The sequence below is a fragment of the Pagrus pagrus genome (assembly GCF_965226575.1).
Source record: "Pagrus pagrus genome assembly, chromosome: 19".
Taxonomy (NCBI): Eukaryota; Metazoa; Chordata; class Actinopteri; order Spariformes; family Sparidae; genus Pagrus; species Pagrus pagrus.
Window position 1 is genome coordinate 13,557,183 of NC_140203.1, and position 26,816 is coordinate 13,583,998.

General features: G+C 40.0%; 1 protein-coding gene across 3 annotated transcripts; it reads left to right on the plus strand.

The window, feature by feature from the left end:
- Positions 1–26,599, plus strand: kdm2bb (lysine (K)-specific demethylase 2Bb). 3 transcript variants are annotated; one of them, XM_084382943.1, is made up of 21 exons: positions 1–455; positions 1,010–1,154; positions 1,272–1,350; positions 1,500–1,546; positions 2,689–2,867; positions 2,961–3,067; positions 5,367–5,460; positions 5,811–5,964; positions 6,134–6,249; positions 6,954–7,080; positions 7,841–8,247; positions 8,351–8,437; positions 14,171–14,401; positions 15,894–16,037; positions 16,986–17,072; positions 17,198–17,533; positions 18,263–19,338; positions 19,438–19,601; positions 21,042–21,203; positions 22,524–22,742; positions 23,397–26,599. In XM_084382943.1, exons 1-21 carry the CDS (start codon positions 411–413, stop codon positions 23,576–23,578), a joined length of 4,188 nt encoding a protein of 1,395 aa, XP_084239069.1. In that variant the 5' UTR covers positions 1–410; the 3' UTR covers positions 23,579–26,599. The 3 variants fall into 3 exon arrangements, with proteins under 3 accessions (XP_084239069.1, XP_084239070.1, XP_084239071.1); XM_084382944.1 differs by having other exon boundaries at positions 17,207–17,533; XM_084382945.1 differs by having other exon boundaries at positions 22,524–22,765; positions 23,397–23,524.
- The last annotated feature ends 217 nt before the right edge of the window (positions 26,600–26,816 follow it).

Sequence of the window (26,816 nt, forward strand, 5' to 3'; positions counted from 1 at the left end):
CCAACGTACAGAAACAGACTTATAACTAGAAGAATGAATGAAAATGGATATAAAGCAGCTTTTCTGATAAGAACAAGCTATTTTATTGCTTTTTTTGTTTATACCACAGCTGGGTGAACTGTTACATATTAATGGTTTAAACGTAATTTTTTTTGTTGCTTTCGATTACAAACAACAGCGGCTGAGCCGAAGGGATTAATGTGTCTTCTTTGTACAATCAGTTGAAAAGCAGTGAAGTAACATGCCGTGACGTTGTCCAACAATGTTTTGGTTCCTGGCGGTGACGTAATACACAAAAACATGGTTCCCTTGTTTTGAACCTGAAAAGCGTGCTAAGTGCTTCTTTAACTTCACTACGCATGAAGATGCTTTTCGGAAACTGAATGACGGGAGAAGATTCATAAGAGACGATGGCTCAGGCCGTGGAGACGTGTGCTGAATCCGGACGCAGGCTGGTGTGTAGCTACCATCTGCCGTGTTAACGTTAGCTTATGAAGCGAGATTGGCAGCGAGCTAATTAGTTAGCTAAGCTAACGCTTGCAACTGTAAACGTTGGGGATGTTTGTCAACTCACTTGAGCTGTGCAAGTGAGACTCCGTGAGGAAAAAAAGACATATCTCGCATTGTAGATGTTATAACTTCTCTTATATGTTTGTAGTTTATCGAGTACGGTGGTAAAAACAAGATAAACCAACATTTCCTGCAAACATTTGACATTTGTCGTTATGGAGTAACGTGCAAGCATTCACAGGACAAGTGTCGTTTAAAGCCTGTTATACTTGACGTCACATTCAGCAGAAATATGCTCCTGTAGTAACGTACTATAAATAAAAAACCTGAATATGACCCCACTACATTTGCAAAGTTAGGATTGGAATAAATGTTTAATGGTTGTGCACCAGTCATACTGGCTGTGTATGGACACATAAGGGGCGTTATGACAGGGAGAGTTTGCATGTTTGCAGATTTGTCATGTAAAATCATCTCGGTTTTTTTTTTTTAATGGCAGCGCTCCATCTGCCGGAGGATGTACGACGAGAACGAGGATTTGTCTGATGTGGAAGAAATTGCAAACATTAGGGGGTTCAGTGTGGAGGAGAAGCTCGTCAGTGACAGCTACAACGCAAAGTTTGTCAACTTGCTGGAGGGTAAAGGTAAAGTGACACATTGCACATCATATTTCCTTTTTGATTAATTCTTGTCACTGTTTTGTTTTCATATATTTAGATTGTCTTTAGCACAAAAAATGTGTTTTTTCCACTGTGTTGCAGACTTCTCTTATGAATATGTGCAAAGGGAGGCTCTAAGGGTGCCACTCATCTTTAAGGAGAAAGATGGACTGGGGATCAGGTGAGAAGAGCTATCTGGAGTAATTAGTGCTCACAATTTTCATTGAACCCATGTATTATTTGTTGTATATCTTTGTTTTTAACCATTTGGCAACACATGTAACAGATTAACCAAGTGACATCAATCCCTCTTTTTTTTAATTTACACAGAATGCCTGATCCAGAATTTACAGTTAGTGAAATTAAAGGCTTAGTTGGTAAGTACAATGATTCACACATGAACACACACACTCAGAATATATGCTTGAGTTTCTATTTATGTAGCAATTAGAGTGGTTATACAAAACCAAAAGCATATGTGCATCAAGAGGGAAGGAAAGCATCCAAGCTGCTAATTCAGAGAATAAGAGCCAGGAGTCGGTAAGTTTCAGCCTTTGGGAAAGTCTGAATAATTTGCCATGGTCATGCCAGATAACAAATCTCTGAGAAAGTCGTGCGAGGCTGGATTCATCACACTTGTTGGAGCAGCCCTCCTTAAAATGGTCCGAATTGTGCTAAAAGTATCACACAGGCTCATCCATGACCATATTTAGTTCCCCAGCACGGTTTGTGAAAAAAAGAAATGTGACAAAGACACATGTTCAATCTACCTCAACTACGATGAATTGTGAAGTTCAGTTGTGATAGCGAGTTCAACAGCATGGACCAACAGCTAAAAGGCACATTTTTTTTTAGAACTTATAAAGAATCACTCTTATTGTGGAATAAAGTTTACAAATTAAAAAAGCTGCTGTTTTATATAAAATATTGCATCTAGTAGACTGATTGTAGATTATGATGAACATAATCTACAAAGAGGCAATAAAGAGGCAAATTACATAAATAATTGTGTCTTATTTTTATGATTATATGACTGTTTTTTGTTTATCCAACTCTCTATTTGTCTGCCTGTCATATAACATGTTTTTATGTGTGTATGATGGTTATAGTATGAGTGTGTCCATGCCTATTTTCTTATATTGTTGGTTTATCTATGTACTCCTGTAAAAACGTGACATTTTTCCGGCTATTATACTCACCATTTTATCTGTTTATGTTATATAAAAAACAAGATGACACATTGAAACAATTTTCCAATTGCAATTTTGTAACGCATTAAAATACAGCTGTGTGTCAAGCGAAGCACGAGGGAAATGAAGTCAAAACATGATTGGGGTTTAGTTGCTCCATCTAGTGGGGGAGATGGTGAATTACAGGCATCAGCTATGAGCTACTACTATTATAAATCTCAGCATGTTAGACTGTTTTTAGACGAGCGTACAGACAGATTATATTAAATGTTAATGACACTAGAAGTTCTCATAGGTATGATTTTAACTCTCCTGGTTGTGGCTTGCAGGTAGTCGTCGGTCTGTGGACGTTATGGATGTAAGCACTCAGAAAGGGACTGAAATGAGCATGGCTCAGTTTGTCCGTTATTATGAGACACCAGAGGAAGAGCGGGACAAACTCTTCAATGTCATCAGCTTAGAGTTCAGCCACACCAAGCTGGAGAATCTCATCAAGCGGCCCACAGTGGTAAATATCCCATAACACTCTCTGGAGCTATGATTATTAGAGGTCACAAATCAAGACTGTGATCGATGGCTAACAGTGCAGGTTTGGTCACAGGTGGATCAAGTCGACTGGGTGGACAACATGTGGCCTCCTGATATGAAACAAAGCCAAACAGAAGCCACCAATGTCATCTCAGAGATGAAGTACCCTAAAGTGCAAAGGTATGACTTTACAGCTTTGTGTTTCTGTTGTCATAGAAAAATATCTCTTGAGTTTTTTGGAGAAAATTGCTGCTTCAATGACAGTAAATACAATTTCTCCTCCCAACTGAAAGTCTCATGTATCGCTCCATCATTTCAGAGCGCTGCATGCCGTCGGTGTTATCCATCTCCTGTGAGTGCTCCTGATTGTTGCTAGGCAGCAGAGTTTCTCCACGGTTGAGGATGGTTTTGTAACAGCTGTAGTCTGACTGCAGAGAGACCTATTAGCCAATCAGCTGTCAGCATTTGTTCATAGTATAACAGTCAAAACCAATTACGGCTTTCCTTTTAACCTCAGTTGCCTACTAACTCCACTTTCTACCCTCTTGTTTTTCTGTTGAGTTTTATTTATTAATTTAATTATATTTGATTGAAAATCCTCAAATTTAGATAAGTGCTGGTGTTAGGGATTGTGTTTTACATGATGGAATAAATGAAGATTTTTTTTTTTTTATATTTTTTTAATTAAAATCTAATCCAATATGGATACAATCATCTTTCATTTGAGTGCCACTACTAGTGGTTAGTCTGCCTGTTGGTTTGCTGTTACAGTGATGCTTGGTGTCAGAGCAGATATGATGCAGAAACTGGTGCTTTTTTAGTGCCTTTTCTAAGAATTGCGCTTTTTGCAAGTGGCTGTATTCACCACTTATCTGCATACTGTGGAAAACATCTGTACTTGTACAATTTTGCTATAAGCAGATTGATCTGACATAGCTTCCCTGTAAGTTTCTGCCTGTCAGCCTTGCTGTCAGTTTTTTATTGTAATAGAAATTTGTAGTTATTATATAGCTAAAAGTATTAATTCATTTATATATTATTTGACTGAAAGAAAGAAAAAATGCCAAATATTATATTCTAGCTTTTCAGATGAGAGCATTTTGCTGCTTTCCTTTGTCTTGTGTGATTGAAATCTTGAATCTTCAGTTCTGGACTAAAAAAAGCAATGTGCAGACGTCATTTTGGGCTCTGACAAGGGCATATGGACCCCAGGAAGAATAGCCAATGCTTAATCTGGTGCCATTGCGGATCCTAATAAAAAGAAAAGAAAGAAAGAGACATGTTCTTACCAATATTTTGAGAGGACAGAATATCTACTAATATTTGAGCGAATTTGCGTGCATTATCTTTGCACTATGGTCATATATAAGATAATTTCAATGTACCCTCGCAGAGGCTATATCGCCAAGACAGTCAGCACAGCTGTTGTATCAGAATCATGGACATCTCTGAGAGAGAAAGAGAGTGAGAGAGAAACAGTTAACTATATCAGAGTAGTTGTTTTTATGCGCCTTTCCCTTCTGATTTTATAGAGGATCTTCATAAACTCAAAAAATGTTTGGCACTCTCCTAGTGCGACGTTCTTCTGTGAATGCTCTGATTAATAAACGTATTCTTTGATTTTGAAACAGTAGCCACAGGGCTCGTGTCTCTCAATGCACAAGCGCTTAATTGTGTCTGGAAACATGTTAACACATGAAGCTTGTTACATGCACACTTTTCATCATCACTTTAGTCAAAGTCGCGGCCACATTTAGAGTTCAGCAGAGGATAAACTACATGTAGATAGCCATAGTAGTGATGTTATTGAAGATGCATTAAAATGGAAACTAATTCCAATGAGCAGTCCGAGATGCTCAAACATTCTGGGCAGCTGTTCTGTGTGTTAAACTGTGATGCAATGGCTGGAGGCCAAGTTAACAGTGGTGTAGAAGGAGCTCTCTGTCTATTGTATCTGGCATGATATCACCACACCATTTCAGCATCTTATCTGACTCATCTCTGAGATTGCTGATAGATTTTTGTACTGTTGGCTAACTAGCTCTCCATTTGTTTCAAGTAACTGTCATATCATCTCTCTAGGAGGAGGCGCAACATAATGCTGTTTACTGATTTCCTTGGTAATGTGTTGTTTTCATCGTTGGTTAGATGTTGTCAGATAAAGAGAGCTGCTCCCATCGAGCGAAATTACTGAATCATTTATGTCTCGGGGTGCTAATCACCCCTCAATTAATTTCCAGAGGAGAGATGTCCTATTGTGAACAATTTTCTATGCTGTAGTGCTCTTGTGAGTGATTTCTAGTGGTGGTTTCCGTTGGTAGCTGTTGTTTTCGGCACGAACACAACATAGATTGCTGCTGTCTTTTGATTTGGTTGAGCTGTCTTTCTCCTTTTTACATCTATATTTTTATGTCAGTTATATCTTCACTATCTATGTCTACACTGTGACTCTTTTGAATTATTTTGTTTTCTGCTGTAGGTATTGTCTCATGAGTGTGAAGGGCTGCTACACAGACTTCCACATCGATTTTGGGGGAACTTCCGTTTGGTATCACGTATTCAAGGGACGGAAAGTAAGTTAATCCTAGTCTCTTATAACATTTTTTAAAAGGTTACCTCTTGTCCTGCGGTTGTGTCTCGATTGAATTGTTGGCTACACTGCTACACTGCCTCCACGACTACTGGAGGTAGTGCTCTGTGTGTGCCAAGCTTTCAGAAAACGTGCAGGAATACGGACAAAAACAACGCAGAATAAGGGCAGAAAGCTGCGTCCGTATCCGTATGCATATCGAACGTTGAGCATTAATGACGATTTCGGGGTTACGGTTAAAAAACCCCAACAGTTTCATAGTTGATATTTGACCTTTCCTTGCCTCGACTGTACAGCATAGCCTCTAAATCAAAAATCTCTGCCTCTCTTCAGGTGTTTTGGCTCGTGCCTCCAACCCCTCATAACCTTGCCCTTTATGAGGACTGGGTCCTGTCGGGCAAGCAGAGTGATATCTTCCTGGGGGACCGAGCTGATGGATGCCAGAGAGTGGAGCTTAAGCAAGGATACACCTTCTTCATCCCATCTGGTGTGTTGGCATGGTTGTTTTAAAGTAGCCAGCAGGAAAAGATTAGCTGCGACTTCGATAAACCGCAATGCTGAGCTTAACCTGAATATCATACAGTCCATTCAGCTCTGTGAGTTTGCACGAATCCTCTTTATGTTCCCTTATTTCCTTATGTGTGTTTGTAATTAAGGTTGGATCCATGCTGTCTACACTCCCGAGGACACTCTGGTGTTTGGAGGCAACATTCTGCACAGCTTCAACATTCCTATGCAGCTTACCATCCATGAGATAGAGAATAGGACCAAGGTAGGAGTCTTGCTGCATTCTGCACTGTGTAGCCAGACAGACAAGGAAACAAACTGTACCTTGGATGAATGAATCTCTTGGAGAACTAGGGGAAGGAGACTTCAGGACAATGAGAGATGTGGTGTGAGGACAGAAATAAAGTCAAAGAGTCAAAGAGAAAACAGTTGGTATATAAATGTACAATAATATTATGTAATACAAATGGAAACGGATAGAAATGTAGAAGTTTTAAGATATCAGTGTGGTGTTCACCAAACTCCATATTACAAAACACTATTTTTACTTTTTTGCAAAAATATGTCCCAAGCATGAAATCTGACCTGCTTCTGTCTACTTGGATTTCATGGATCATGTTTGCTTTTTTATCCGTGGAGCACATGGCATTTTTTCAAAAGAATAATAATCACATCTTTTTCCTGCAGAAGCGTGCGTGTTTGTTTGCAAGAGAGGCACAACTTCCTGCAAGAGTAATAAACATAGCCTCGCCATCTCTCACTCTGCTGCTGCTGTCAGTGATACAGACACAAACACTGACAGAGCTCTGGTTACATGTGCATACATGGCAAAACATCAGTTTTTGGCTAAAGAAATCTAGCAGTGTTAACTCCCCTCTCAGTGGCTTTTGATTACACAAGCAACGATAACTAGATAAGTGCAGGTAGAAATCAGTTGTTGCACTGATGCTAGTTTCTCCCTCTTTTCAGGTTCATTCCAAGTTTCGTTTCCCCTTCTACTATGAGATATGCTGGTATGTCCTGGAGAGGTACCTGCACTGCCTGACCAAGCGGTCCTACCTGTCTCAGGAGGTCCGCAAAGAGCCTGTTATAATGGGTGAGTGTAATAAAGAAATGTTTTTTTAATTTCTCTTGTGTGTTCCTGGATACTGTTAAAAATCTTGTACTGCAGTTGTGAATAACTCTCGCGAATTATTAAATCTTTTATTAAATGTATTAATGATGAACTTTTCTGCACTAATCGGCCCTGATGTATTCTACCAGGCTCTGTAGCAACACTTTAGTCGGACATACTTATTTCTAAGATGCGGATTGTCTAATTTAGGGATGGGACGAAAAAAGATTTAATGGCTAGAAAAACTCAGTAAGTTGATCATGGTGATTTCGAGGTAATAGTGAATATCCCCACATGAATGACTTAAAAACGCTGTCAAGCTTGATGACTTTCAGGCTTTTATCGGTTTCCTGATTTATTCTGAATTGCCTAAACCTGTCACCATGGCTGAAAGCACATCTTGCACATTTCATCCCCCTCAAAAAACAAGTAAAATCAGATGATTATTGTTGGTCTTCTTCTTCTTCTTCTTCTTCTTCTTCTTCTTCTACTTCTACTACTTCTACTACTACTACTTCCTTTGAACAAACCCACAAATATAGTCATACTCAGAAATGTGGCATTATGGATTACCTTCTGTGTTTGCAATCAATCATGTCATGCATGCTCTTTCAGTGCCATGCTTGATCAGTGAATGAGTCATTCTTTGCTCTTGCCATATTATTTCTGTGCTCTTCCAATAAAAAGAAAGTACAATGTGTACAGACGTGATATAGCTGTTTTTCTCACTTTGTCCCTTCAGACAATGAGGCAAAAGCAAACACAGAGAGCCCCTCCTCTGACTCAAGGAGCCAGGACATAAACGAGGACTCATGTGAGACTCAGGTCAGGGATGACCAGAGTGAAAAACCCGAGAAAGTCACCCAGGATGGTCCCTGTTCACCTGACAACCGGAGGGGCCAACACCTCAAAGCTGTTTTATCTGTCGACTCTGAGGACAGCTGTAACCCCGGCTCCACCTCTCTGGATTTCCCCCAGACACCCTCCGACTCTCCGGCCTCAGAGTCTCAGAGTAAATGGACGCATTTGACTGAGTTTGAACTGAGCGGACTCAGGACGCTGGTGGAGAAGCTGGAGTCGCTTCCTGAAAATAAGAAATGCATTCCAGAGGGAATCGAGAACCCGCAGGCCCTGCTGGAAGACATGAAGGTAAGGAACAAAAGGACAACACATGCATACAGTATAGTTCACTATTCAATAGACATGACAGAGCTCTCCTGACTTTTAATGTTTCCTCTCTGCGGCTGTCCAGGCTGTATTGAAAGAACATGCCGACGATGACCCAAAATTAGCGCTCAGTGGAGTTCCTGTTGTGTACTGGCCCAAGAAAACTATAAAGGTAAGAATATTTAAACTGCAGTGTGAGACTTTCTTTTTGCTTTTGCACCAAACGTTGTTCTTTATCTTTATTTCAGGCTTTCAAATTAAGATTTCTGAAGCCTTGTTGATGCAATGTATTCGCCATTGATCTGTATTTTTTCATTTTTGATCAGCTTTGAGAAATTCCTGGGCAGTGTTTACATCTTAATGCTACTGTTTAAACTTCCATGCTCGACATAATTCCCCGATTCAAGGGAGGAGCTTTTTCTCTTCATACTGTTTTCTTTTCTCTCAGTCTCCTCTCATCAATTTCAATCCCATTTACTCTCTCTTCCCTCTGTCGCTCCAACACTCACTGCACTCCTTCCCCAGAGCACTAGATGTGCTTATTTGCATAATTTTGACTTAACAGGCTGCTGTAATACCTAATTATGTATGTAATGAGTTTTTTTTTATAACTTGTTCTTGCGTCTCTCCATACACACACTTATATAAAGTACGTTTTGCTGAAATTAACACACATATTTTCTCACACTGTTTAAAACACTTGTTTACTATGAACAGAAACTATACTATGACTCATTTTTCAGACCAGATTTCACACCTCCCATGTTTGTTGTTGCACTTCAGGCTTACTCTAGGCTCAAATTGGTATTAGATTTCACACTAACTGATATCAATATGTACAGAAATGTACAGTCAGTGTGTTCACGCTTTACACTTTGTTTCCTTTAGAAATTAAAAAAGAAGTTATTAGTCATATTCTCCTGTCAGTGCAGATGGGGTGGGAATCTCTAGGCACCATAAGATATTATTTGTTTCAAGGCAGGTTTATTTATATAGCACCATTCAGACACAGGGCAATTCAAAGTGCTTTACAGGGGCATAGAAAATACATAAAAAACAAAATGTTAAGAAAATGTTAAAAATGCATTTAAAAGACAATAAAAACAAAATCAAGCAAAAAGTTACAGATTAAAAGAAGTCATGAATCTAATTATTGGACAGCCACAGTAAACTAATGTTTAAAGCCCTCATTTATTTGAGCTGCCAGTTTTAGCGGACTTCAGGTATTCAGGAAGCTTGTTCTACAGGTGCAGAGCATAAAAACTCAAATTTGCTTCATCTTGCTTGGTTTTCATCCTGGGAACACTGTGTCCCAGATGACCTGTGGGGTCTGGATGCTTCGTAACGCACAAGTATTTCGGGCCAAGGCCATTTAATGCTTTATAGATGAGTAATACAATTTCAAATTGTTTCCTTTGACACACAGGAAAACAGTGCAGTGATTTAAAGACCACTGTAATGTGCTCCACCTTCTTGGTGTTTTGTGATTCTGATTCAGACGGCTACGATGCGATGAGAAAATGGTTATTGATGCATTTTTCAAAATTCAGTCTTGCAGAATTATTACAGTGGATTCTGTTGAAAAATCAGTTTTACATTTCCAATTTTTGACCCAGGCGGAGAAGCTTCAAAAGGATGTGGGAGGATGTGATGACTTGTATATGAATATATGGAGGTGATTTCTGTTGGTGTCATGGACCCTCTGGATTCCCCCACCCGTCCCTCCAAAAGGCCAGCTGCTGGCTGTGGGGCCTCTTTGTGTTTGCCTTTTGTAATGAGATGCCATCTGGCTCCATTGGCTGTGTCGGGCTTGCTTGTCTCTCCCTGTGATACACATCATGAATATGACAACACCTTTTCTGCATTCTCTCTCCTCATTGGACAGAGGCAGACTCCCCCCAGTACATATTCTGACACACAGCGGCCTCCCATTGGCCCTGCGCTTCCCAGCGCCCTCCTCTTCTTTGGGGAGGTACTTCATATTAATGAGGCAGGCTCGTCTGTGTTTCCTACATCTGCTTGTGGTATTGTGGAGCTGTGGAGCAGGAGGGGAGGGCTGTAGGCCAGACAGCGGTATCAGGAGTAGAAGGAGGAGGAGACTGCAGCCATGTCAGTTTGCTGTGAGCTGGACGGCGTGTGAAAAAAAAAAAACAGCCATGGCCATGTCGCTGAGCGCTGATGATGAGGACTACGACTCAGACTCTGAGCAGGTTAGCACACCGAACCCCTGCAGGCAGGCAGGCAGGCCACCAGAGGAATGCTTGTGTCAGACAGAGCAGTGTGCAGCATCACAGGGCAGCGAGGGAACAGAGCTACCTGGAGAGAAATGCATTGATTCAGTCTTAGCATCTGTGCTTGGTGTTTGATTTTTGCCCTTTTTTTAAAAAAAAAGAGGTTTGCTGTGTGTTTGTGTGCATGCATGTGTGTTTTCTTCAGGTAAAACCAGCAACAGCAGAAGGCTGTGTTTATATAGCTCAGAGCCTCGGGGCTGCTATTGGTTGTTTCAAAGCAGAGAGGCAGAGGAATGGGAATTCATGTAGATGCAGAGGATGAATCTTTCATGGCTTGAGTGTAAAAGCATCAGATACGCGTGTTGGAATACTTGTGACAGGAAATACTGGACATTTTACAGAGAGTCATCATGAAGGAATGTTTGGATATCGTTCAGTGTAAATGGCTGCGAGGTCTAAGATGAGACCTGCTTACACTGCAAGAAATCTGTTTTTGTTCATTTAAATATTTCTTCTACTTAACTCCGAGCCACACCCCCCTTGCATTAACTCTGTGGCTGCGTTTGGATTAGAAAAACACTGACTACAGACAACTGACTCCATCAGATCAGAAAAAATATTCAGCCCTGTTTCGTCCTCAAACATACTGGAGTCACATTACCTTGCATTTTAATAAACAAATGTATTTATCGTATCAAGGCTAGGACACATGTATTAATCCAGGACTCTACTTTTTCAAGCTCGACAGCTTTTTCAAGTCACTCGTGAGGATATTGACGATTATCGCGATGATAGACGTTTACCGCAATCAACTTATCCTGATTGTTAAATCTTATACGGTCCCATCCCTAATGATGAAGTACAAGTTGTCCACATGGTGTAGCTTGAAAGCCAAGCAGTTCACTCTGAACAACTTTAATTTAACTGCCAGAACACCTGCTTGTATCATCACCATCTCTAAAGCATGCTCTGCAGACTGTAAAAGCACTTTACACTGTTGCTGTGATTCAGTCTTCAGCTTTTGAGTAACTATGCACTCCAGAGGGTTTGTTAGAGTTGGAGTGTGTGGGGAAGAAAAAAAAATTGAGGATTTTGACAGACACTACAATTGCGTTATGAGTCACGATCAGTGGGAAAGATCATTTTTGCATCACAACTTTCAATTATAAAAGCACATTTTTTGGGGTCTGTACCAAACAAACATGTTTTCTCACATCTGGAAAACAAGATGTGTAGGTCAGGACATCTGTGCAGCACTACAGTTTTTCATTATAATGCTGTTCTGTCACACATTTCACCTTCATCCAAAAAGAAATGCAGCTTCTGTCATTTGAATATTGCACAGCCTTGCAATTTTGATAATATTTCGATTAGCTGTGCAGCCCTACTTATGTCATATGGAAAATCATGGTTAAACGCTTAAACTGTGTAGCAGAGCAATCACAGCTCTTTAGATTGACAACATATGTCACTTTAAAAGCTTAACAGGAAAGTAATCCTTCCAGGAACTTGTGAATCAAATGTTTTTGCCCAGTCAATTCCTTCCTCATATATTATATATAAATATATCTCTATATACAGAGAAAAGGTCAAGCGAAATATGAAAATGGGTTTATGTCAGCATATGTCAGTTGCAACCAGCTGTCTGATTATGATAAGGCAATGTGTCCTGTTGTTTCTGCAGTCTGCGCTCAGTATGCACTCTTCAATGTGTGTTTAAGGTGATGTTAAGTACATCCACAGTAATTGATTTCCACTGTTCTCTACAGTAGCTCAAGAGGCTCCTGAACATCAGAGTCCCTTAATGTTTTCCAGCTGCTGTGAGGAGCCCAACAAAAAGAAATCAGTATTTAGTGTATGCAACAGCTACTACCTCTGGTCAAGATATCTTAGGTATTGTTGCAAAAAAAACACCTAAGGCAGTGAGGCAGCTGATTTCTTTGGTAGTGTTGTTGTCAGCATCTTCTATCATTTCGTTTTGGGCATCAGAGGGTTATCTGATTTAGAGATCGCTCACTTAGCAGACAGAGAGGGGTTTAGAGGGGATTTAGGGGGCAATATGGACAGCTTTCTGAAGTAAAGTCATTTGCTGTCTACACTTGGAGTTTAAGTTACAGGTGTAATCAGACAGTATTTAAGACAGTACACATTACACTACAATGTCTGGCTATCGGTTTTCAAATGTGATCTGATATTGGCTGATTGATCATAACTCTGACCTGTCAAAAGCTGCTTTACATATCCAGGAACTGTGTCTTTTTCTGGGTTGTTTAGTCTCATTTTAGTGTTCTTGTAGAGCAGATCTCCTGTCTGTAATCCCCACGAATACCCCCAGAACAGTCCAGCCCTGCCCCCCTCCTCAATATCTCACTCTAATCCTGTCTGGTAACCACATATCTGTCAGTCTATTTCATCGCATTTGTTTGAATAAATTATTGTAACATGGCTAAGATCGAGCCTGCTTTCTGTTCCAGAGTCTCATTACAGTTCTTATTGGTTACAAGTCTGTGTGTCATAGACTGTTCTGTTAGGGAATGGGACGTGGCTGTTGCTATGCTGACGCTAGGAAAAATCTGCACTGCTGCCGATGTAACTAAAGAAATCCGATCTTCATTTCCAAGAGCTGCAGTCTTTTGCACTCCTTGTTCTTTCATCTCACACGTTGCCGCACGTTTTTTTTCTCATGTGGCTCACTTGGCAGTGTTTTGACATGTGGTTTTCATGTTGAGAATACATTGCTGTGGTTGTGTTGTGAGCCTGAGAAGGAGCAGAAGATATAACAGTAATGATGGAGATCAAAGGCATCTCCATTACTCAGTTCTATTAAATAGAGCACATTTAATGTGTAGTGTTATAAATCAGTCTGCACGCCCCCGAACACAGAATAATGGGTCCTAGTGATCCATGTGTGAAATGAAGCCATAAGTGCAGTTCCCCTTTGAAGTAGAAACATGCAAAGCAAGTGTAGTGCTAAATTTGGAAGATGCCTTCAGGGACATTCTTGATGTGTTTGTATTCTCCTGGATGCTGTGCCTTAACAGCCAGGAAAAATGTGTCTTTCTACACAGCAGGTTGTTGTGTTTGTGAATATGTGTACGTATATGCAGGTGCAGGTGCTGTTTCTGATAAGCATGGGTCTGTGTTTGGAACTATTGACCCAGAGTTACAAAGAGCCAAGAAAAGATCAGGCAGCGCCGCCTACATCCACCATACCACTGACCCCTGTTGAGTTTATGTTTTGAAAATGTTCTTGTTACATAACATGATTGTAAGTGTTTGTTATCAAGCCATAGCACCAATATTAAATAAAATGCATTATAAATCAAAACATTAGATCGAGGTGCTCTTCAGAGCGTAACACAAAGTGTGTACAAGCTACAAGGTCATTTATTTGTACCACACAAGACAGGGTTGCATAAAAAAATGTTCATAAACTCCTTAATGTACTTTTTTTTTTTAAAGTTGTGAATCACTGATATTGTTATATAAATGCACTAATATTTGCCATATTCACCTACTTGACCATATTAAAGGAGCATACCTTGTTCATATTTTATGAATATACATGTATCCTTTAACAACAAACTAATTATTCTGAGCTTTAGATGCCTGTTAGTGAAATATTTGGCGTTTTGTTTTAGGTACTTGACACTGTATCCTCTCTATCCCCTCAGCCTCGGCCTCCCAACCGGCCGAAACCTAAGATGGCAGCTTCTCCTGCATCAGCAGTCAAGCTGTCAGCCAGTCGGGGAACATCTGGTGCCAGGAGGAGAAGGACTCGCTGTCGGAAGTGCGAGGCGTGCCTGCGGACGGAGTGTGGAGAGTGCCACTTCTGTAAAGACATGAAGAAGTTTGGCGGGCCGGGCCGTATGAAGCAGTCCTGCATCATGAGGCAGTGCATCGCTGTGAGTTCAGTGTTCATAATGATTCACTTGTGATATTCACATGAAGTGAAATGAGGAGTTTGTCATTTTGGTAAATACGCTTCTTCGCTTTTTAGATTAGAAGATAAAAAACCCTTTTTTATGTCTTCTTGCTAAATATGAAGCTACAGCTAGGTGGCGATTAGCTTAGCTTAGCATAAAAAATGAAAACAGTAGCAAACTGCTAGTGTGGCTAGCACTTAAACTCCCAGTGTTTTCCTGGTGTCTCGTCATCCAACAAAGAATTAAGGAAGTCACTGCACCCGGCCAAGAAATGGTTCCAGCATGTAACTCCTAGTAAAACTTGTTTTTGAACGGATTAAACAAATCAGATATGACACATTGCTTAGTGAGCTTTAGAAGTTTGTGACGACAGATTTTTCCTTTTACCACCAGCATAGCTGTTTCCCCCTGCTTCCAGTGTACATTTAGTGTTTTAGGCCTGTGTCAATTTTCTAAGCATACATCTCAAAATCTCTAAATATCCCTTTAAAGATTGCTTAATGGTTATGGCTTCCTTATCTTATCCTTCAGTTTCAGATGCTTCAGTTTTGGGGCGTTTATGTTTGTGGCTGTGAGGTTGTTATACAAGTCATATTAGCAGCAGCATAAGTAAAAAAAACAGCTGTAGCAGTAGTCACAAAGGGCTATAGAGAGAGAAGGAGAGACAAAGACGTGTGTTCGTATGTTTCAGCACCACGGACAGAGACATGTGGAGAGTGAATGTAATGTTTCTGCTACATACAGGATATATGATTATGATGAGTATATTCGGTTTGATTGGCCAGTTTAAAAAAGAGAGTGAGAGAGACTTGGCATCTTTCCCAATGTCCCACACTTGGGCTCTTAAGCTCTTTAGTAACTGTGTCCCACTTTTAAGTTGTGCCAATATCCTTAACCCACTCTAGATGTTCACTTGAGCTGCTTCAGAGCAGTACTCAGAGTCGACTATACAGAGCCGCCACTCATCACGGTCAGCTGCATCAATATAAAATATGGTGTCAGATTATGACATACAAGGCATTCTGGGAGTTTTGAATAGCAGCAATGAATAAAGGAATTAATAACAACCACATATTTCTAATTCTACTGTATTAACTGACTCTTACACTGGTGTTTAAATATGGGAGGAGAATTGAGTGAAGGCTCCTCTAGAGTGCACATTAGTATTACATCACTCAGCTTAGAGTTTTTTGTTTTCTGGTCTCTTAGTTGAGTCATTTGAGTAGGCGATTACAAGCCATGGCAGCGAAATGAAACTGTGTTTTGCTTCACATTTCAGCAACAGTAGTATCAATATACTGTTTAAGCTACAGGTAGCATGAATATAAAACGTTGCACAAAGCTAAGTCGCGTGAGTGCAGCATTTAAATTAAAATAACGGGAATCCTTGTTAATGGTTTGTTCCAAAAGAGGATATACATGTGAAGCATAAGCCTTATTTATCTTCACGCCTCTGTTTTTTTCCCTCTAGCCCGTCCTGCCCCACACAGCAGTGTGTCTCATCTGTGGAGAGGCAGGGAAAGAGGACACAGTGGAGGACGAAGAGGAGAAGTTTAACCTCATGCTCATGGAGTGCTCCATCTGCAATGAGATTGTCCATCCAAACTGTCTTAAGGTAAATGACTTGGTATCAATCTGTATTGATAATTGTCACCATCAACTATGTTCTTAGAATGATTGAGCTGTCGTATCTGAGATGTACCAGATGTACCACCCTGATATCACCACTGCTGGGGCGCTGTATAAAACATAAATAAGAAAAGAGATTCTAGTGTTTTATTGCACATATCCTGAGGCTGTCTGCTACTTGAACTCTGACACCAAAGCACTTTTAGCAGCAGAGATTGCATTAGCTAACAAGCATTTTAAATGTAGGTAGGTAGCAGCTATCACTTTAATATGGACACAGCACTGTGCACTTTATGCCTAATCGCATTAGGTATGTATGAATGTATTTTATATACCTATTTGTATGTTTTCTTGTCTGTTCATAAGAGCTGCACTGAGGCAAATTCCTATCAACTGTGTTGACATGGCAATAGATTATTCAATTAAATTAGGGATGCAAGTTCTAAGCAATTAGAAGACAAATCACAGACAATAATGAACAGAAGATACACACACTACTACAACTGGTAGAGGCAGAGAGAGCGAGCAGATGGAGGTGGAGGTGGTGTTGATATAGATGTAAATGCTGAGGTAAATGCAGCCAAACATACTATTAAATGCTAAAATGCAGTACTAAAATAGCCTAATTGTCTTCATTTTACTTTCTAATAATCAGTTTTTAGTGATGTACAAGCCAATATTTAATGTTTCTTTTCCAACTACAACCTTCCATATGGCTCTTGTAAATCCCATCTGTGGTGTGTTTACGTCTCCTTTTCAGACAAATTTGTTGACCTCAGTAAATCCAGCAGAATATATATAGTAGTCAACCTCCAGTTATTGGCGTGACCCTCCTTTGAATACATATCAAATGTGTTTGGGGCAGAATGTGTCTCATCAGAGCCTGAAAACACTAGTGGTAATAACTCTGTGCCTCTGTGCTCCTTTTGTTCAGGTGAAAGATTCAAATGGAGTAGTCAATGATGAGTTGCCAAACTGCTGGGAGTGCCCGAAGTGCAACCATGCTGGGAAAACAGGGAAAGTAAGTATCTGTGTGGACTTTGATTATGTCACGATTCAGACACACAGTGAATAAACAGTCAACTGTGACTCAGGATCTCAGAGCCAGAGAAATAAAGTTGTGCTCTCCTTTTTTCTAACCTTTTGGCCTCAAAGCAAAAAAGGGGGCCAGGGTTCAAGTACGCGTCAAACCTCCCCGGCTCGCTGCTGAAAGAACCACGGTTAAACCGGGATTCAAAAGAGGAGCCCGACCCGCCGATGGTGGCTACAGCGACTGTTACTGCTTTGACTCCCACGTCTGCTGTGAAGAGGAAGGCAGAGCGGGACGAATGTCCCAAGAGGAAAGAGGAAGAGCCTCCGAAGAAACGCCCCCCACTGTTGACTCTGGATGGTACGCCTCGACCGAGGCTAGAGGACAACCCTTTAAGAAAAAAGAGGAAACTTTTTGACACCAATGATGAACCTGCAATTGTGAAAAAGAAGGTACGCCCCAAATATATTTGAACATAGAGTCATCTATGATAAAAGTAAGCCTATATTGATGAGTTCCAGTTAAGGGGACTAAAAATCACAAACACAGTGGGTTAGGTTAATGTTTAACATTTTCATTTGAGTTATCTGAAATCACGTTATTGGCTGCTGCTTCCTCATTACGCCAGTGTTTCATTTGGCTGCATTAAGGAGAAGAAATTGGTCATAATTAAATATTCATTGAACAAAATAATCTTACCCGAGGTCCATTTAGCAGCTGACTTTTGATCACATCATGATCTTCTCATGAATTTAGACCTAAATGTTCTCAGAAAAAAACTGGAGATTTGAGTATTTTCCATTCCATGACAGCTGGAGCAAACGCCATTACTGATGCTTTTTTTTTTTTTTTTGGCCAGGCTTTATTACAGTGTCACGTTGTGTTTCATTTGTAAAGGAATACTGTCACAAAGCAAAGTTTACTGTGAATATTACAACGGGGGAAGATACAGAAGAGCCGAGAACAGAAGAAGTGAACTATATAAAAATGTGCAAAAGCGCTGCAGAAGAGTTTCTCAACCTTTGAGTCGAGACTTAAATTGAATTGCAGTAGGTCGGCTTTTAATAAATCTATTTGCAGCTTTCTTAAATGTCACGAGAAAAGAATAAACTGTACATTAGAATATGCAAAAAGTCAATACAATCTGACCCGATGATTACATTCCTTCTGTTCTTTCTTAGAAGAAGCTTTCAAAACAGGAGGATCCCTTGGCTCCAAAGCTGTTGCGGCAAATCAAGACAGAGAACGATCATGGAGATGAAGAGGACGACCCGGAAGATCATGACGATGGATTCTCCCCAGACAGGATTCATGTAAAGGAGAAGAACGAGTATGTTGAAGAGGACCAGGAAGAAGATGAGGAGGCAGAGGAGGAGGAGGTGGTGAAAAAAGAGAGAGACAGCAGTGCAGAGGACAAACCCAAGCTCCTGTTAAGTCCACTGCTAAGAACATCTGCAGCTAGAGAAACTGACCAGTCCTCCTCTAACTCTCCCAGAGCCGGACCGAGCGGCGAGTCAGGAGAAGCTCAGGAGAAGAGCGCTGTCCAGCCAAAGCCTCGCCATCAGCGCCGACGCCTCCCCAACAAAGAGCTGAGCAAAGAGTTCAACCAGGACGTTCCCAAGACAGAAGACTGTTTGTCCAACCAGAACCACAGCTCAGTGAAGGCCGAGGACAGCCCAGCCAATCACAACCGACGACCACTGAAGACTGAGGACTCTGTGACCAATCAGAACCGTAAACCACTAAAAACAGAGGACTCGACCACTAATCAGAGCCGCAGGGCACTTAAAATGGAGGAAGGTTTGGCCAATCAAAACAGACGACCGCTGAAAACAGAGGACAGCCTGGCCAATCAAAACCACAGGCCTGTAAAAACTGAACCTGAGAACGAAGTGGACGTCCAAAAGCCGAGGTGGCCTCTCAATAACGGCAGCAGCGACCTTGGCGATTGGCTGCGACACAGAGGGCGGGAGGTGAACGAGACGCAGCGTGGTTACTCGCCACTCAGCTGGAACAGAAGCGCGCAGATCACACCCATATGCCCCCGTCCACTCCCCTGCCGGTCGCCGCCAAAATGCATCCAAATGGAGCGCCACGTGATCCGGCCCCCTCCCATCAGCCCCCCGCCCGACAGATTGCCGCTGAACGACGATGAAGCGCACGTGATGCGAAGAGAGATGTGGATGATGGTGTTCAGTCACCTGACTCACAGAGATCTTTGTGTCTGCATGCGCGTGTGTCGGACATGGAACAGATGGTGAGTACAAGATAAGTACGGTGGAGCTCAAAAAGACATCGTCACACACTCTTCATCATACAGCGTCCGTCTGTAAATACCTACTGTTTGTCTCATCAGGTGCTGCGACAAAAGGCTTTGGAAGCACATCAATCTGAACCGCTGCAAGTCCATCACACCTCTCATGCTGAGCGGTATCATCCGGAGACAGCCAGCAGCTCTGGACCTCAGCTGGACCAACATCTCCAAGAAACAGCTCAGCTGGCTCATCAACAGGCTGCCAGGTAAATGCATTCAACCAGGTCAACACTGCACAGGGTTTGTGTTTGTAGGAAAATGCCAACAAATGAGATAAGGTTCATTTTTTGGAGGGAGATGAGAGGACTCTTACTCATTAGGTTGTATTTTTTGAGTGTTAAATATCACATGAAGATTGGTATACTAGCCAACCCTCACAAGTTTCCCTGGAGACCCACGTTTATCTCTTCCAGTTTCCACCCAGGGTCACAATTCTCCTGTATTTCTCCTGATTTGTAACAATTTTTCACACTTTTTCACCTTTTAGTTATCATAGCTCGTTTCTTGAACTGCAAAGCGTGAAGTCTGCTGTATTGTTACGCCTCGTCCTCCTCAGTGAATACGAGAGGGACATAGAAATGGAGAGGAGAAAGAATATTTGAAGACATTTTAGACGCCCTGGAGAAGAATTCACATTTGTTATGCAAAGTTTTAAAGGAAAAGCTGCCATGTCAATTTTTCTGTCAATCACGGGGGCCGCAAGGTTTTTGGGTTTTAATGATACCAGAATTTCAAACTTTGATAGAATACTAGGACTACTTTTTTCTAGCTTTTGTACTTAATACTATTGAATGTGGATATTGTATTGTTTTAAACATGCAGCATCGGGAAAGTATCAATACTTTTGCCGTTTTCCAGAGATTATTTTGAAATCCAATCAATCTCACTACTTAATTCTAATAATAACTTTGATAGAAAGGATAAACTCCCATAAGAAAAATGAACCTAGTTGAACTGAGAGTTTTATTAAAGGAAAATTACAGTTTCCTACTCGGTTGATTAATTTTAAATGTTCAGCTCTGTTCTTAGTGGTGATGAAAAGACCTTATTTGACATGTTAATTGAGGAGATATGGCAACACTTTGATACCATTTGCACATGCAGTGATTAAACCAAATTAAACATACATTTAACCATATTTTGTAAAATAAAAGGAACCATTAATGCCACTCATCTTTGAGTAAATGTCTTTTTATTTGCCTCAATAAAGACTCCAAAAGTTCATGACCTGAAGGTAGTTAGATTACTTTTTCAGCAGGTATTGATGAAAAGTGTGTTTGTGTAGCATGTGCAGTTTTTAATAAGTCTTGTTCCCATGTGGCTCCTCTGTCTGGATAATTGCATCCCCTGAGGCTCCTGAATTCAGACGGTTTACTTTAGCTGCTTCTCTTTGTTACTTATACATGTCTTTGCTGGATCATTCAGCTCATTAGATAAGAATACTCAGAACTTCTGTGTTGGTTTATTCTGTGACCTCAGAGTGGAGAAAAATAGGGCACGTTTCCTCAACAGACTGAATGAGAGTCTGCAGCATATTTAGCTTGCAGTGTTGCTGCCTGTGGCCTCGTAGAAAAAGAGATTTACAGAAGATCTTTGTTGTTGTAGCTTCATTTAAAACATGAGCTGGTCCTCGCTGTCCCCTGCAGGTCTGCGTGTGCTGCTGTTGTCAGGATGCTCCTGGGTGGCCGTCTCTGCTCTTTGCACCTCCAGCTGTCCTCTTCTCCGAACTTTGGATGTTCAGTGGGTTGAGGGACTGAAGGATGCCCAGATGAGGGACCTGCTGTCACCTCCTACAGATAACAGGCCAGGTACCAACTTGTCTCTTACACACACACACATTATCCAAAAGTGCTTTACTTTGTAATTTTTCACCTTAATTGTTGTCAAATCCAAAAGCATTTAGAGACTGAACGGTTCCACAGAGGTAAAATATTGACTCTGATTAGCACATAATCATAAAAAATGAAGGCTGTTGTATTCTGTATTTTTATTATTTATTGTCGATAAATCCCATGAAAAGAGCAAAACCATTAATACATCAGTCTGTCTCTTAATACTTTACAACACGACACACCTGTTTAAAAATGAGTCTCAAATGATGCGCTTCAATTTTAAAGAAGGCTAAATAATTTCTCCAAACAGCTGGGCACTGTAGTTTTTAGCAAAAGTTACTCAAACTCGAGAAAATAGCACAATTGTTTGGGACTATTTTCAGCCATGGATCAACACACAATTGATTCTCATGTGATTATTTTCAGCCTCAGGATGGCGTGCGTGGGATTTACTCAAAATAAACTACTGTGCTCGTGTTTATCATAATGAACGAGTGTGGAAGTGTGGCTCATTAATGTGTTTTTAATAGTATTTGAATGACACTGGAGCTCTGTAGCACAGAGGAATAAGCTGCATCAGACTATAGATACATAGTTTACACTTTTTAGAAGGATGATTTAAAGGAGACCGATTATGCTTTTTGTTTTTTTCCTTTCCTTCAGTGTGTTATATACGTTATATGTTCTTGTTCATGTAAAAGTCCAATGTTCATGCTAACGGGAGCTCCTCTCTCCCACAGCAAAACACTGCTCCTGAAACGCCTCGTCAGTAGTCCCGCCTTTAATTCTGCAACTTTGTGCCATCACACTACATCACCATGTCACACATTTGCATAATTGAGTCTATATTCACAGTAGAATATTATTATTTTAATTTTATGAACCTGTAAATGAGCACGTCTCCTTAACTGTCGGTTTCTTTGAAAGAAAAATAAGGAATATGACCTTATTTACCCTTTAATTTCATATATAGTCAAATTAAATTATATGACAACAAAACAGCATCTTTAATGTGATTTTGTCTCAAATATGTGGCTTCTTGCACATGGCAAAATTCATATAGTCAGACATATGTACTATATGTCGGAGCTATTCATTCGTTGTTAGTGTGTAACTTCAGTTTACACAAAGAAACAAAACAAAATTAGTAAAAACTAAAAAAACAAGAAAGTAATTAAACTAAACAACTAACAAAAGAAAAGACTATCAAATTATAATCTATCTACTTCTATTTAATAAAATATCCTATACGAGATGCATCCTCTGAGTCTGTCTCCATCCCTCTCCTCTTTGCAGGTCAGTTAGACAACAGGAGTAAGCTGCGTAATGTGGAGGACCTGCGCCTGGCAGGCTTGGACATCACCGACACGTCTCTACGCCTCATCATACGTTACATGCCCTCGCTATCCAAACTGGACCTCAGCTACTGCAACCACGTCACCGACCAGTCCGTCAACATCCTGACTGCTGCCGGGACGACCACCAGAGACTCGCTCACTGACATCAACCTGTCAGGTAGGAGCCTGTCTTTGCTGGCTGTAAGTCTCACTTGCTCCCCCTAATGGCTAAGTTTTGAATTTATCAAATGTGTTGTGTCCATAGCTGTAAATCAAATACGTCTTTAGTTAAAGGACCATACTGGTGTTTCTGCATTTTTAACCTTTTTGACTTTACACTACTGCAGAAGGACATGCTTAGTTTTACAATGATTTCCTCTTTTCCAGACAGAAAAAGGTATAGTTTTAAGAAGATTTAGTCATGTCAGGAAATGTTTTAAAATCTCCTTCTGAAGCAAAAGTTTGTTTGATGATGTAAGAAATAAATCCTAAAACATCTGCATTTAACACATAAAAATTGAAAAAAATCAGTTTTAATAGAAGTTAATCATTTCATGCCATTTATTGCAAAGTGCACACATGTATCTTCTACTTGTTGTCTGTAAATCAATGGACCATTATGGAAAAAAACAGCAGAAAGGCAAATGCACTTTCTGTTGGAGTCTCCACATTTATCCTGAAAATACTGATCACCATAATGAGGCCTTTTGAGTTTCATGTCCTAGAATAACCTAGAGGGCGGATTAATCCATGTGTGTCATAGCTTATGTCAGTACAGGTCCCTGTTACGCATCATTTGTTCTTTTTCTCCTAACCCCGTTTCTCCCTGCAGTCTGTAACAGGGTCACGGACCAGTCGCTGACCTATTTCAAGCGCTGTGGCAGCATATGTCACATCGACCTGCGGTACTGCAAACAGGTGACAAAGGAAGGATGTGACCAGTTCATTGCAGAGATGTCCGTCAGCGTGCAGTTTGAACTCATAGAAGAGAAACTGCTGCAAAAGATCAGTTAGGCGGAGGAGCACGGAAAAGAATGTGTGACACTCACAAGTGGTAAAACTACTGTCCACATGGAGGCAGCAGACGACTGTGTGCTCGTGGGGGAGCGGCGCCGATGAGGACGGCGTCTGCTCCTGTGCAGCTGATGTAAAGGGAAGCTGTGCTGCTGAGCCAGAATGTAAAAAAAAAATGGAAATCTTGCAAAAATGTTTCTGTTGTTGTTTGCACCTGTTTATATAAGTTATTTATTTCTTTATATTGATTGTTTGTGTATTGTATCATGATTCTCTTTTTGGTGTTTATAGATTATTTTTTGTTCCAATGCAAAGTGCATTATAGAGTAATATTTTTGTATCAGAAAGTGTTTCATACATTTATGTGCAGTATTGATTGCACCATTGTACAGTATCATACCATTGAAATTGATAATCAATCGGCATTACTGTTAAGCTCTTTATTGTTGAGAGGCAAAGGTCTATTTGTTGCCAAACTGTAGGGCGGTAGCTTGTGTTTGTGTGGGTGTTTTTTTATATTTTATTATGTGCGTCAGTGCCCCGTTTCTGATCGAAGGTACTGTACATTTTGTTTTCCAGATTTAGAGGAAAGGCTTCAAAAGTTATTTGCACTGATACAGTAAATATGAATACATGAATGTGTTCACACATACACTATACAGTGTACAGTGTATAAAGCATATTTTTTCAACACTAAAATGTTCTGCTAACTCTACTAACAGCTTCTAGTTAAGTGGGTCACATTAAGACCTGCATACAAGCGTGTCCATCACTCTTTAGTATTAACCGGTGCTTTGTGAAAGGAAGCGTTTTAGCTCTGCATGCAGCAAAGACATATGTTTACATCACAGTAACTGTAGTAACTGTTAATCAATATAACCATCTGTCATTAGCGGAACTAGACTTAGTGGTGAATCGTACAAGAAATGAAGGATCAACAAAGTCCACGATTAGGATCTTAATATTAGTTTTCTCCCCGTATGACAGTAGTGAGATGTGTAACTCAGGTGTAATCAGTCAAAAGGCTGATTGAAAAATGGAAAAGGACTGTTTTCTCTTATTTTCACCAATGACACTGTTAATACTGTATATTTTCAAATTCTCATGACCCCAGATATTTGAGTGTAGTAATCTATTCTGTTTTAGTTTAAAGATCCAGTGTGTTGGATTTAGTGGCATCTAGCGGTGACGTTGAAGATTGCAATCAAGTGAATACCCCTCGTCTCACCCGGCGATAAGGACCTCTTCTCTTGAGCCAGTGTTTGGTTTGTCGATCTGAGCCACTGTAAAAACGCGACAGTACACCCACTTCCTCTGTAGATATAAAAGATATTATTCTAAAGTAACAAAAACCCAACAATTCTTAGTTTCATGTGATAAATCAAAACATTGTTATGAGAAATATATTCCATTTTTGCCAATAGATCCCCTTAAATCCTACACACTGGATCTTTAAAGTATATTTATCCAGCATTAGTAAATCTGTCCAGTAAATCCATGTCACTCTCCAGACATGAGCTTCCGACCACAAGGTTGAGACCAAATGCAAAATATACAGTGTATCGTATGAGACAGAATCATAGTCCCTATATGTACATGGCATTTAGACTGTACTATAGAAGAAACTGCACAAACAACATATTTCTTAAAAGATTTGTGCAGGTGAAAATGGATTTTGTTTGTTCTTGTTTCTTTGTCAGAGATTCCACTGAAGTAGATCTTATTTAACACTGGTTGTTTTCTTTAAAATAATGTCTTAAATTTTTTATTTTTTATACCTTTTGAGTTTAATTGTCTTAAGATAAAGTAACCTACTGTATCAGTCAGTCTAGTGCATTTATTCATTATCATAACATTAAAGGTTCTATATATGACGTTCACTGCCACTAGATGTCGCACTAAAGCACCAGCATCACAGACCAAATCAAAGGGGCGCGTCGACCACACCTCTGCTGTTATACTCTATTGCCCTCCTCAGAGCTACCAGACTCCATTGACAAAACCAGTCATTTTTACGTTGCAGATCGTCAAACTCGACAGACAACAAAATAACTCTGCTTTTGTCGAAATCAAACCTTTAATTCACTGAGTTAAATGTGGAAATATTCAGGATCTACATGCTGTTTTTCCTCGCTGTACAAAAGTAACATTCAGCTTGGTAAATAGCCGTTTCTTCAACTCATATAATGGTGTCAGTTGGGTCACTTATTTCTCTTAGTCTCTTTATAAACATGGGGAAGACCAGCTACCAAAACAAAGAACAGAGAAACTGATTAAAATCCACACAGAGGGAGTGTGACCATTCTCTGCTCAGGACGCCATTACTCCACTAGATCTTTACACAGCCAAGTTGTTTGCTGCCATATTAAAGGGGCGCTGTGTAGTTTTGGAGAAGAAATTAAAACTCCGAATTTTATTATTTACAATATTAATGAGGTAATATTACAAACTCTGGAATATTTATCTTTTCCACAAGTGAATAAACAAGCTGTTCTCAGAGGAAAATAAGGTCCCCAGAACAATGTCTGAAGCTACAAATGTGGCAGGGTCCGCCAAATATAAACAGAGTAAAACAGTATGAAACTGTGTTGTCCTTTAGGGTCAGTTTGTTTATTCAGTCATAAAAAGAAGTGTGTTTGTTTACTTAGTTTGTTTTGGCATTCCTCCTTCAAACTACACACTAAATGTTCAAAATCTCATATAAAGAACCTTTAAAGTGACATTTTTTGCTATAGGAATTTCCAACTCAACAGTTTGATAGGTTTCTGTTTTTCTTGAAAACTTTTTAGAAATGATGTCTTTAAAAGGTTTTTGTGTAACTTTTGAAATAGCACTTGATACGGTTCAGTGGATGGGTTTACATTTACATTTTGTTTGTTTGTTTTTTATTCAATAACCATGACTCCATGAATATTTTAGTACATTACTGTAAATGTTTTCGATCTGTACATAATGTACATGTAAAGCCTCTAGGAAAAGTTAAGTCAGCCTTTGAGATATTAAATTCATTTTAAGTACTGAGCTGCGTGTGCATTTGGTCCATTTGATTCATGATCATGATTATTTGTTCTTGATATTAGATTTGTTCTTATTATTTATGTGAAAATTCAACATATGCAGACCATCAAATTGGCTGTAAGTGAGCAAAATCAAGCTTTAATGTACGACTGATTACAAAATGAAGAGCAGGGTTTAACTTTCTGGTTTGTAGTACTGCATTTTATTGAGTCTAATAAAT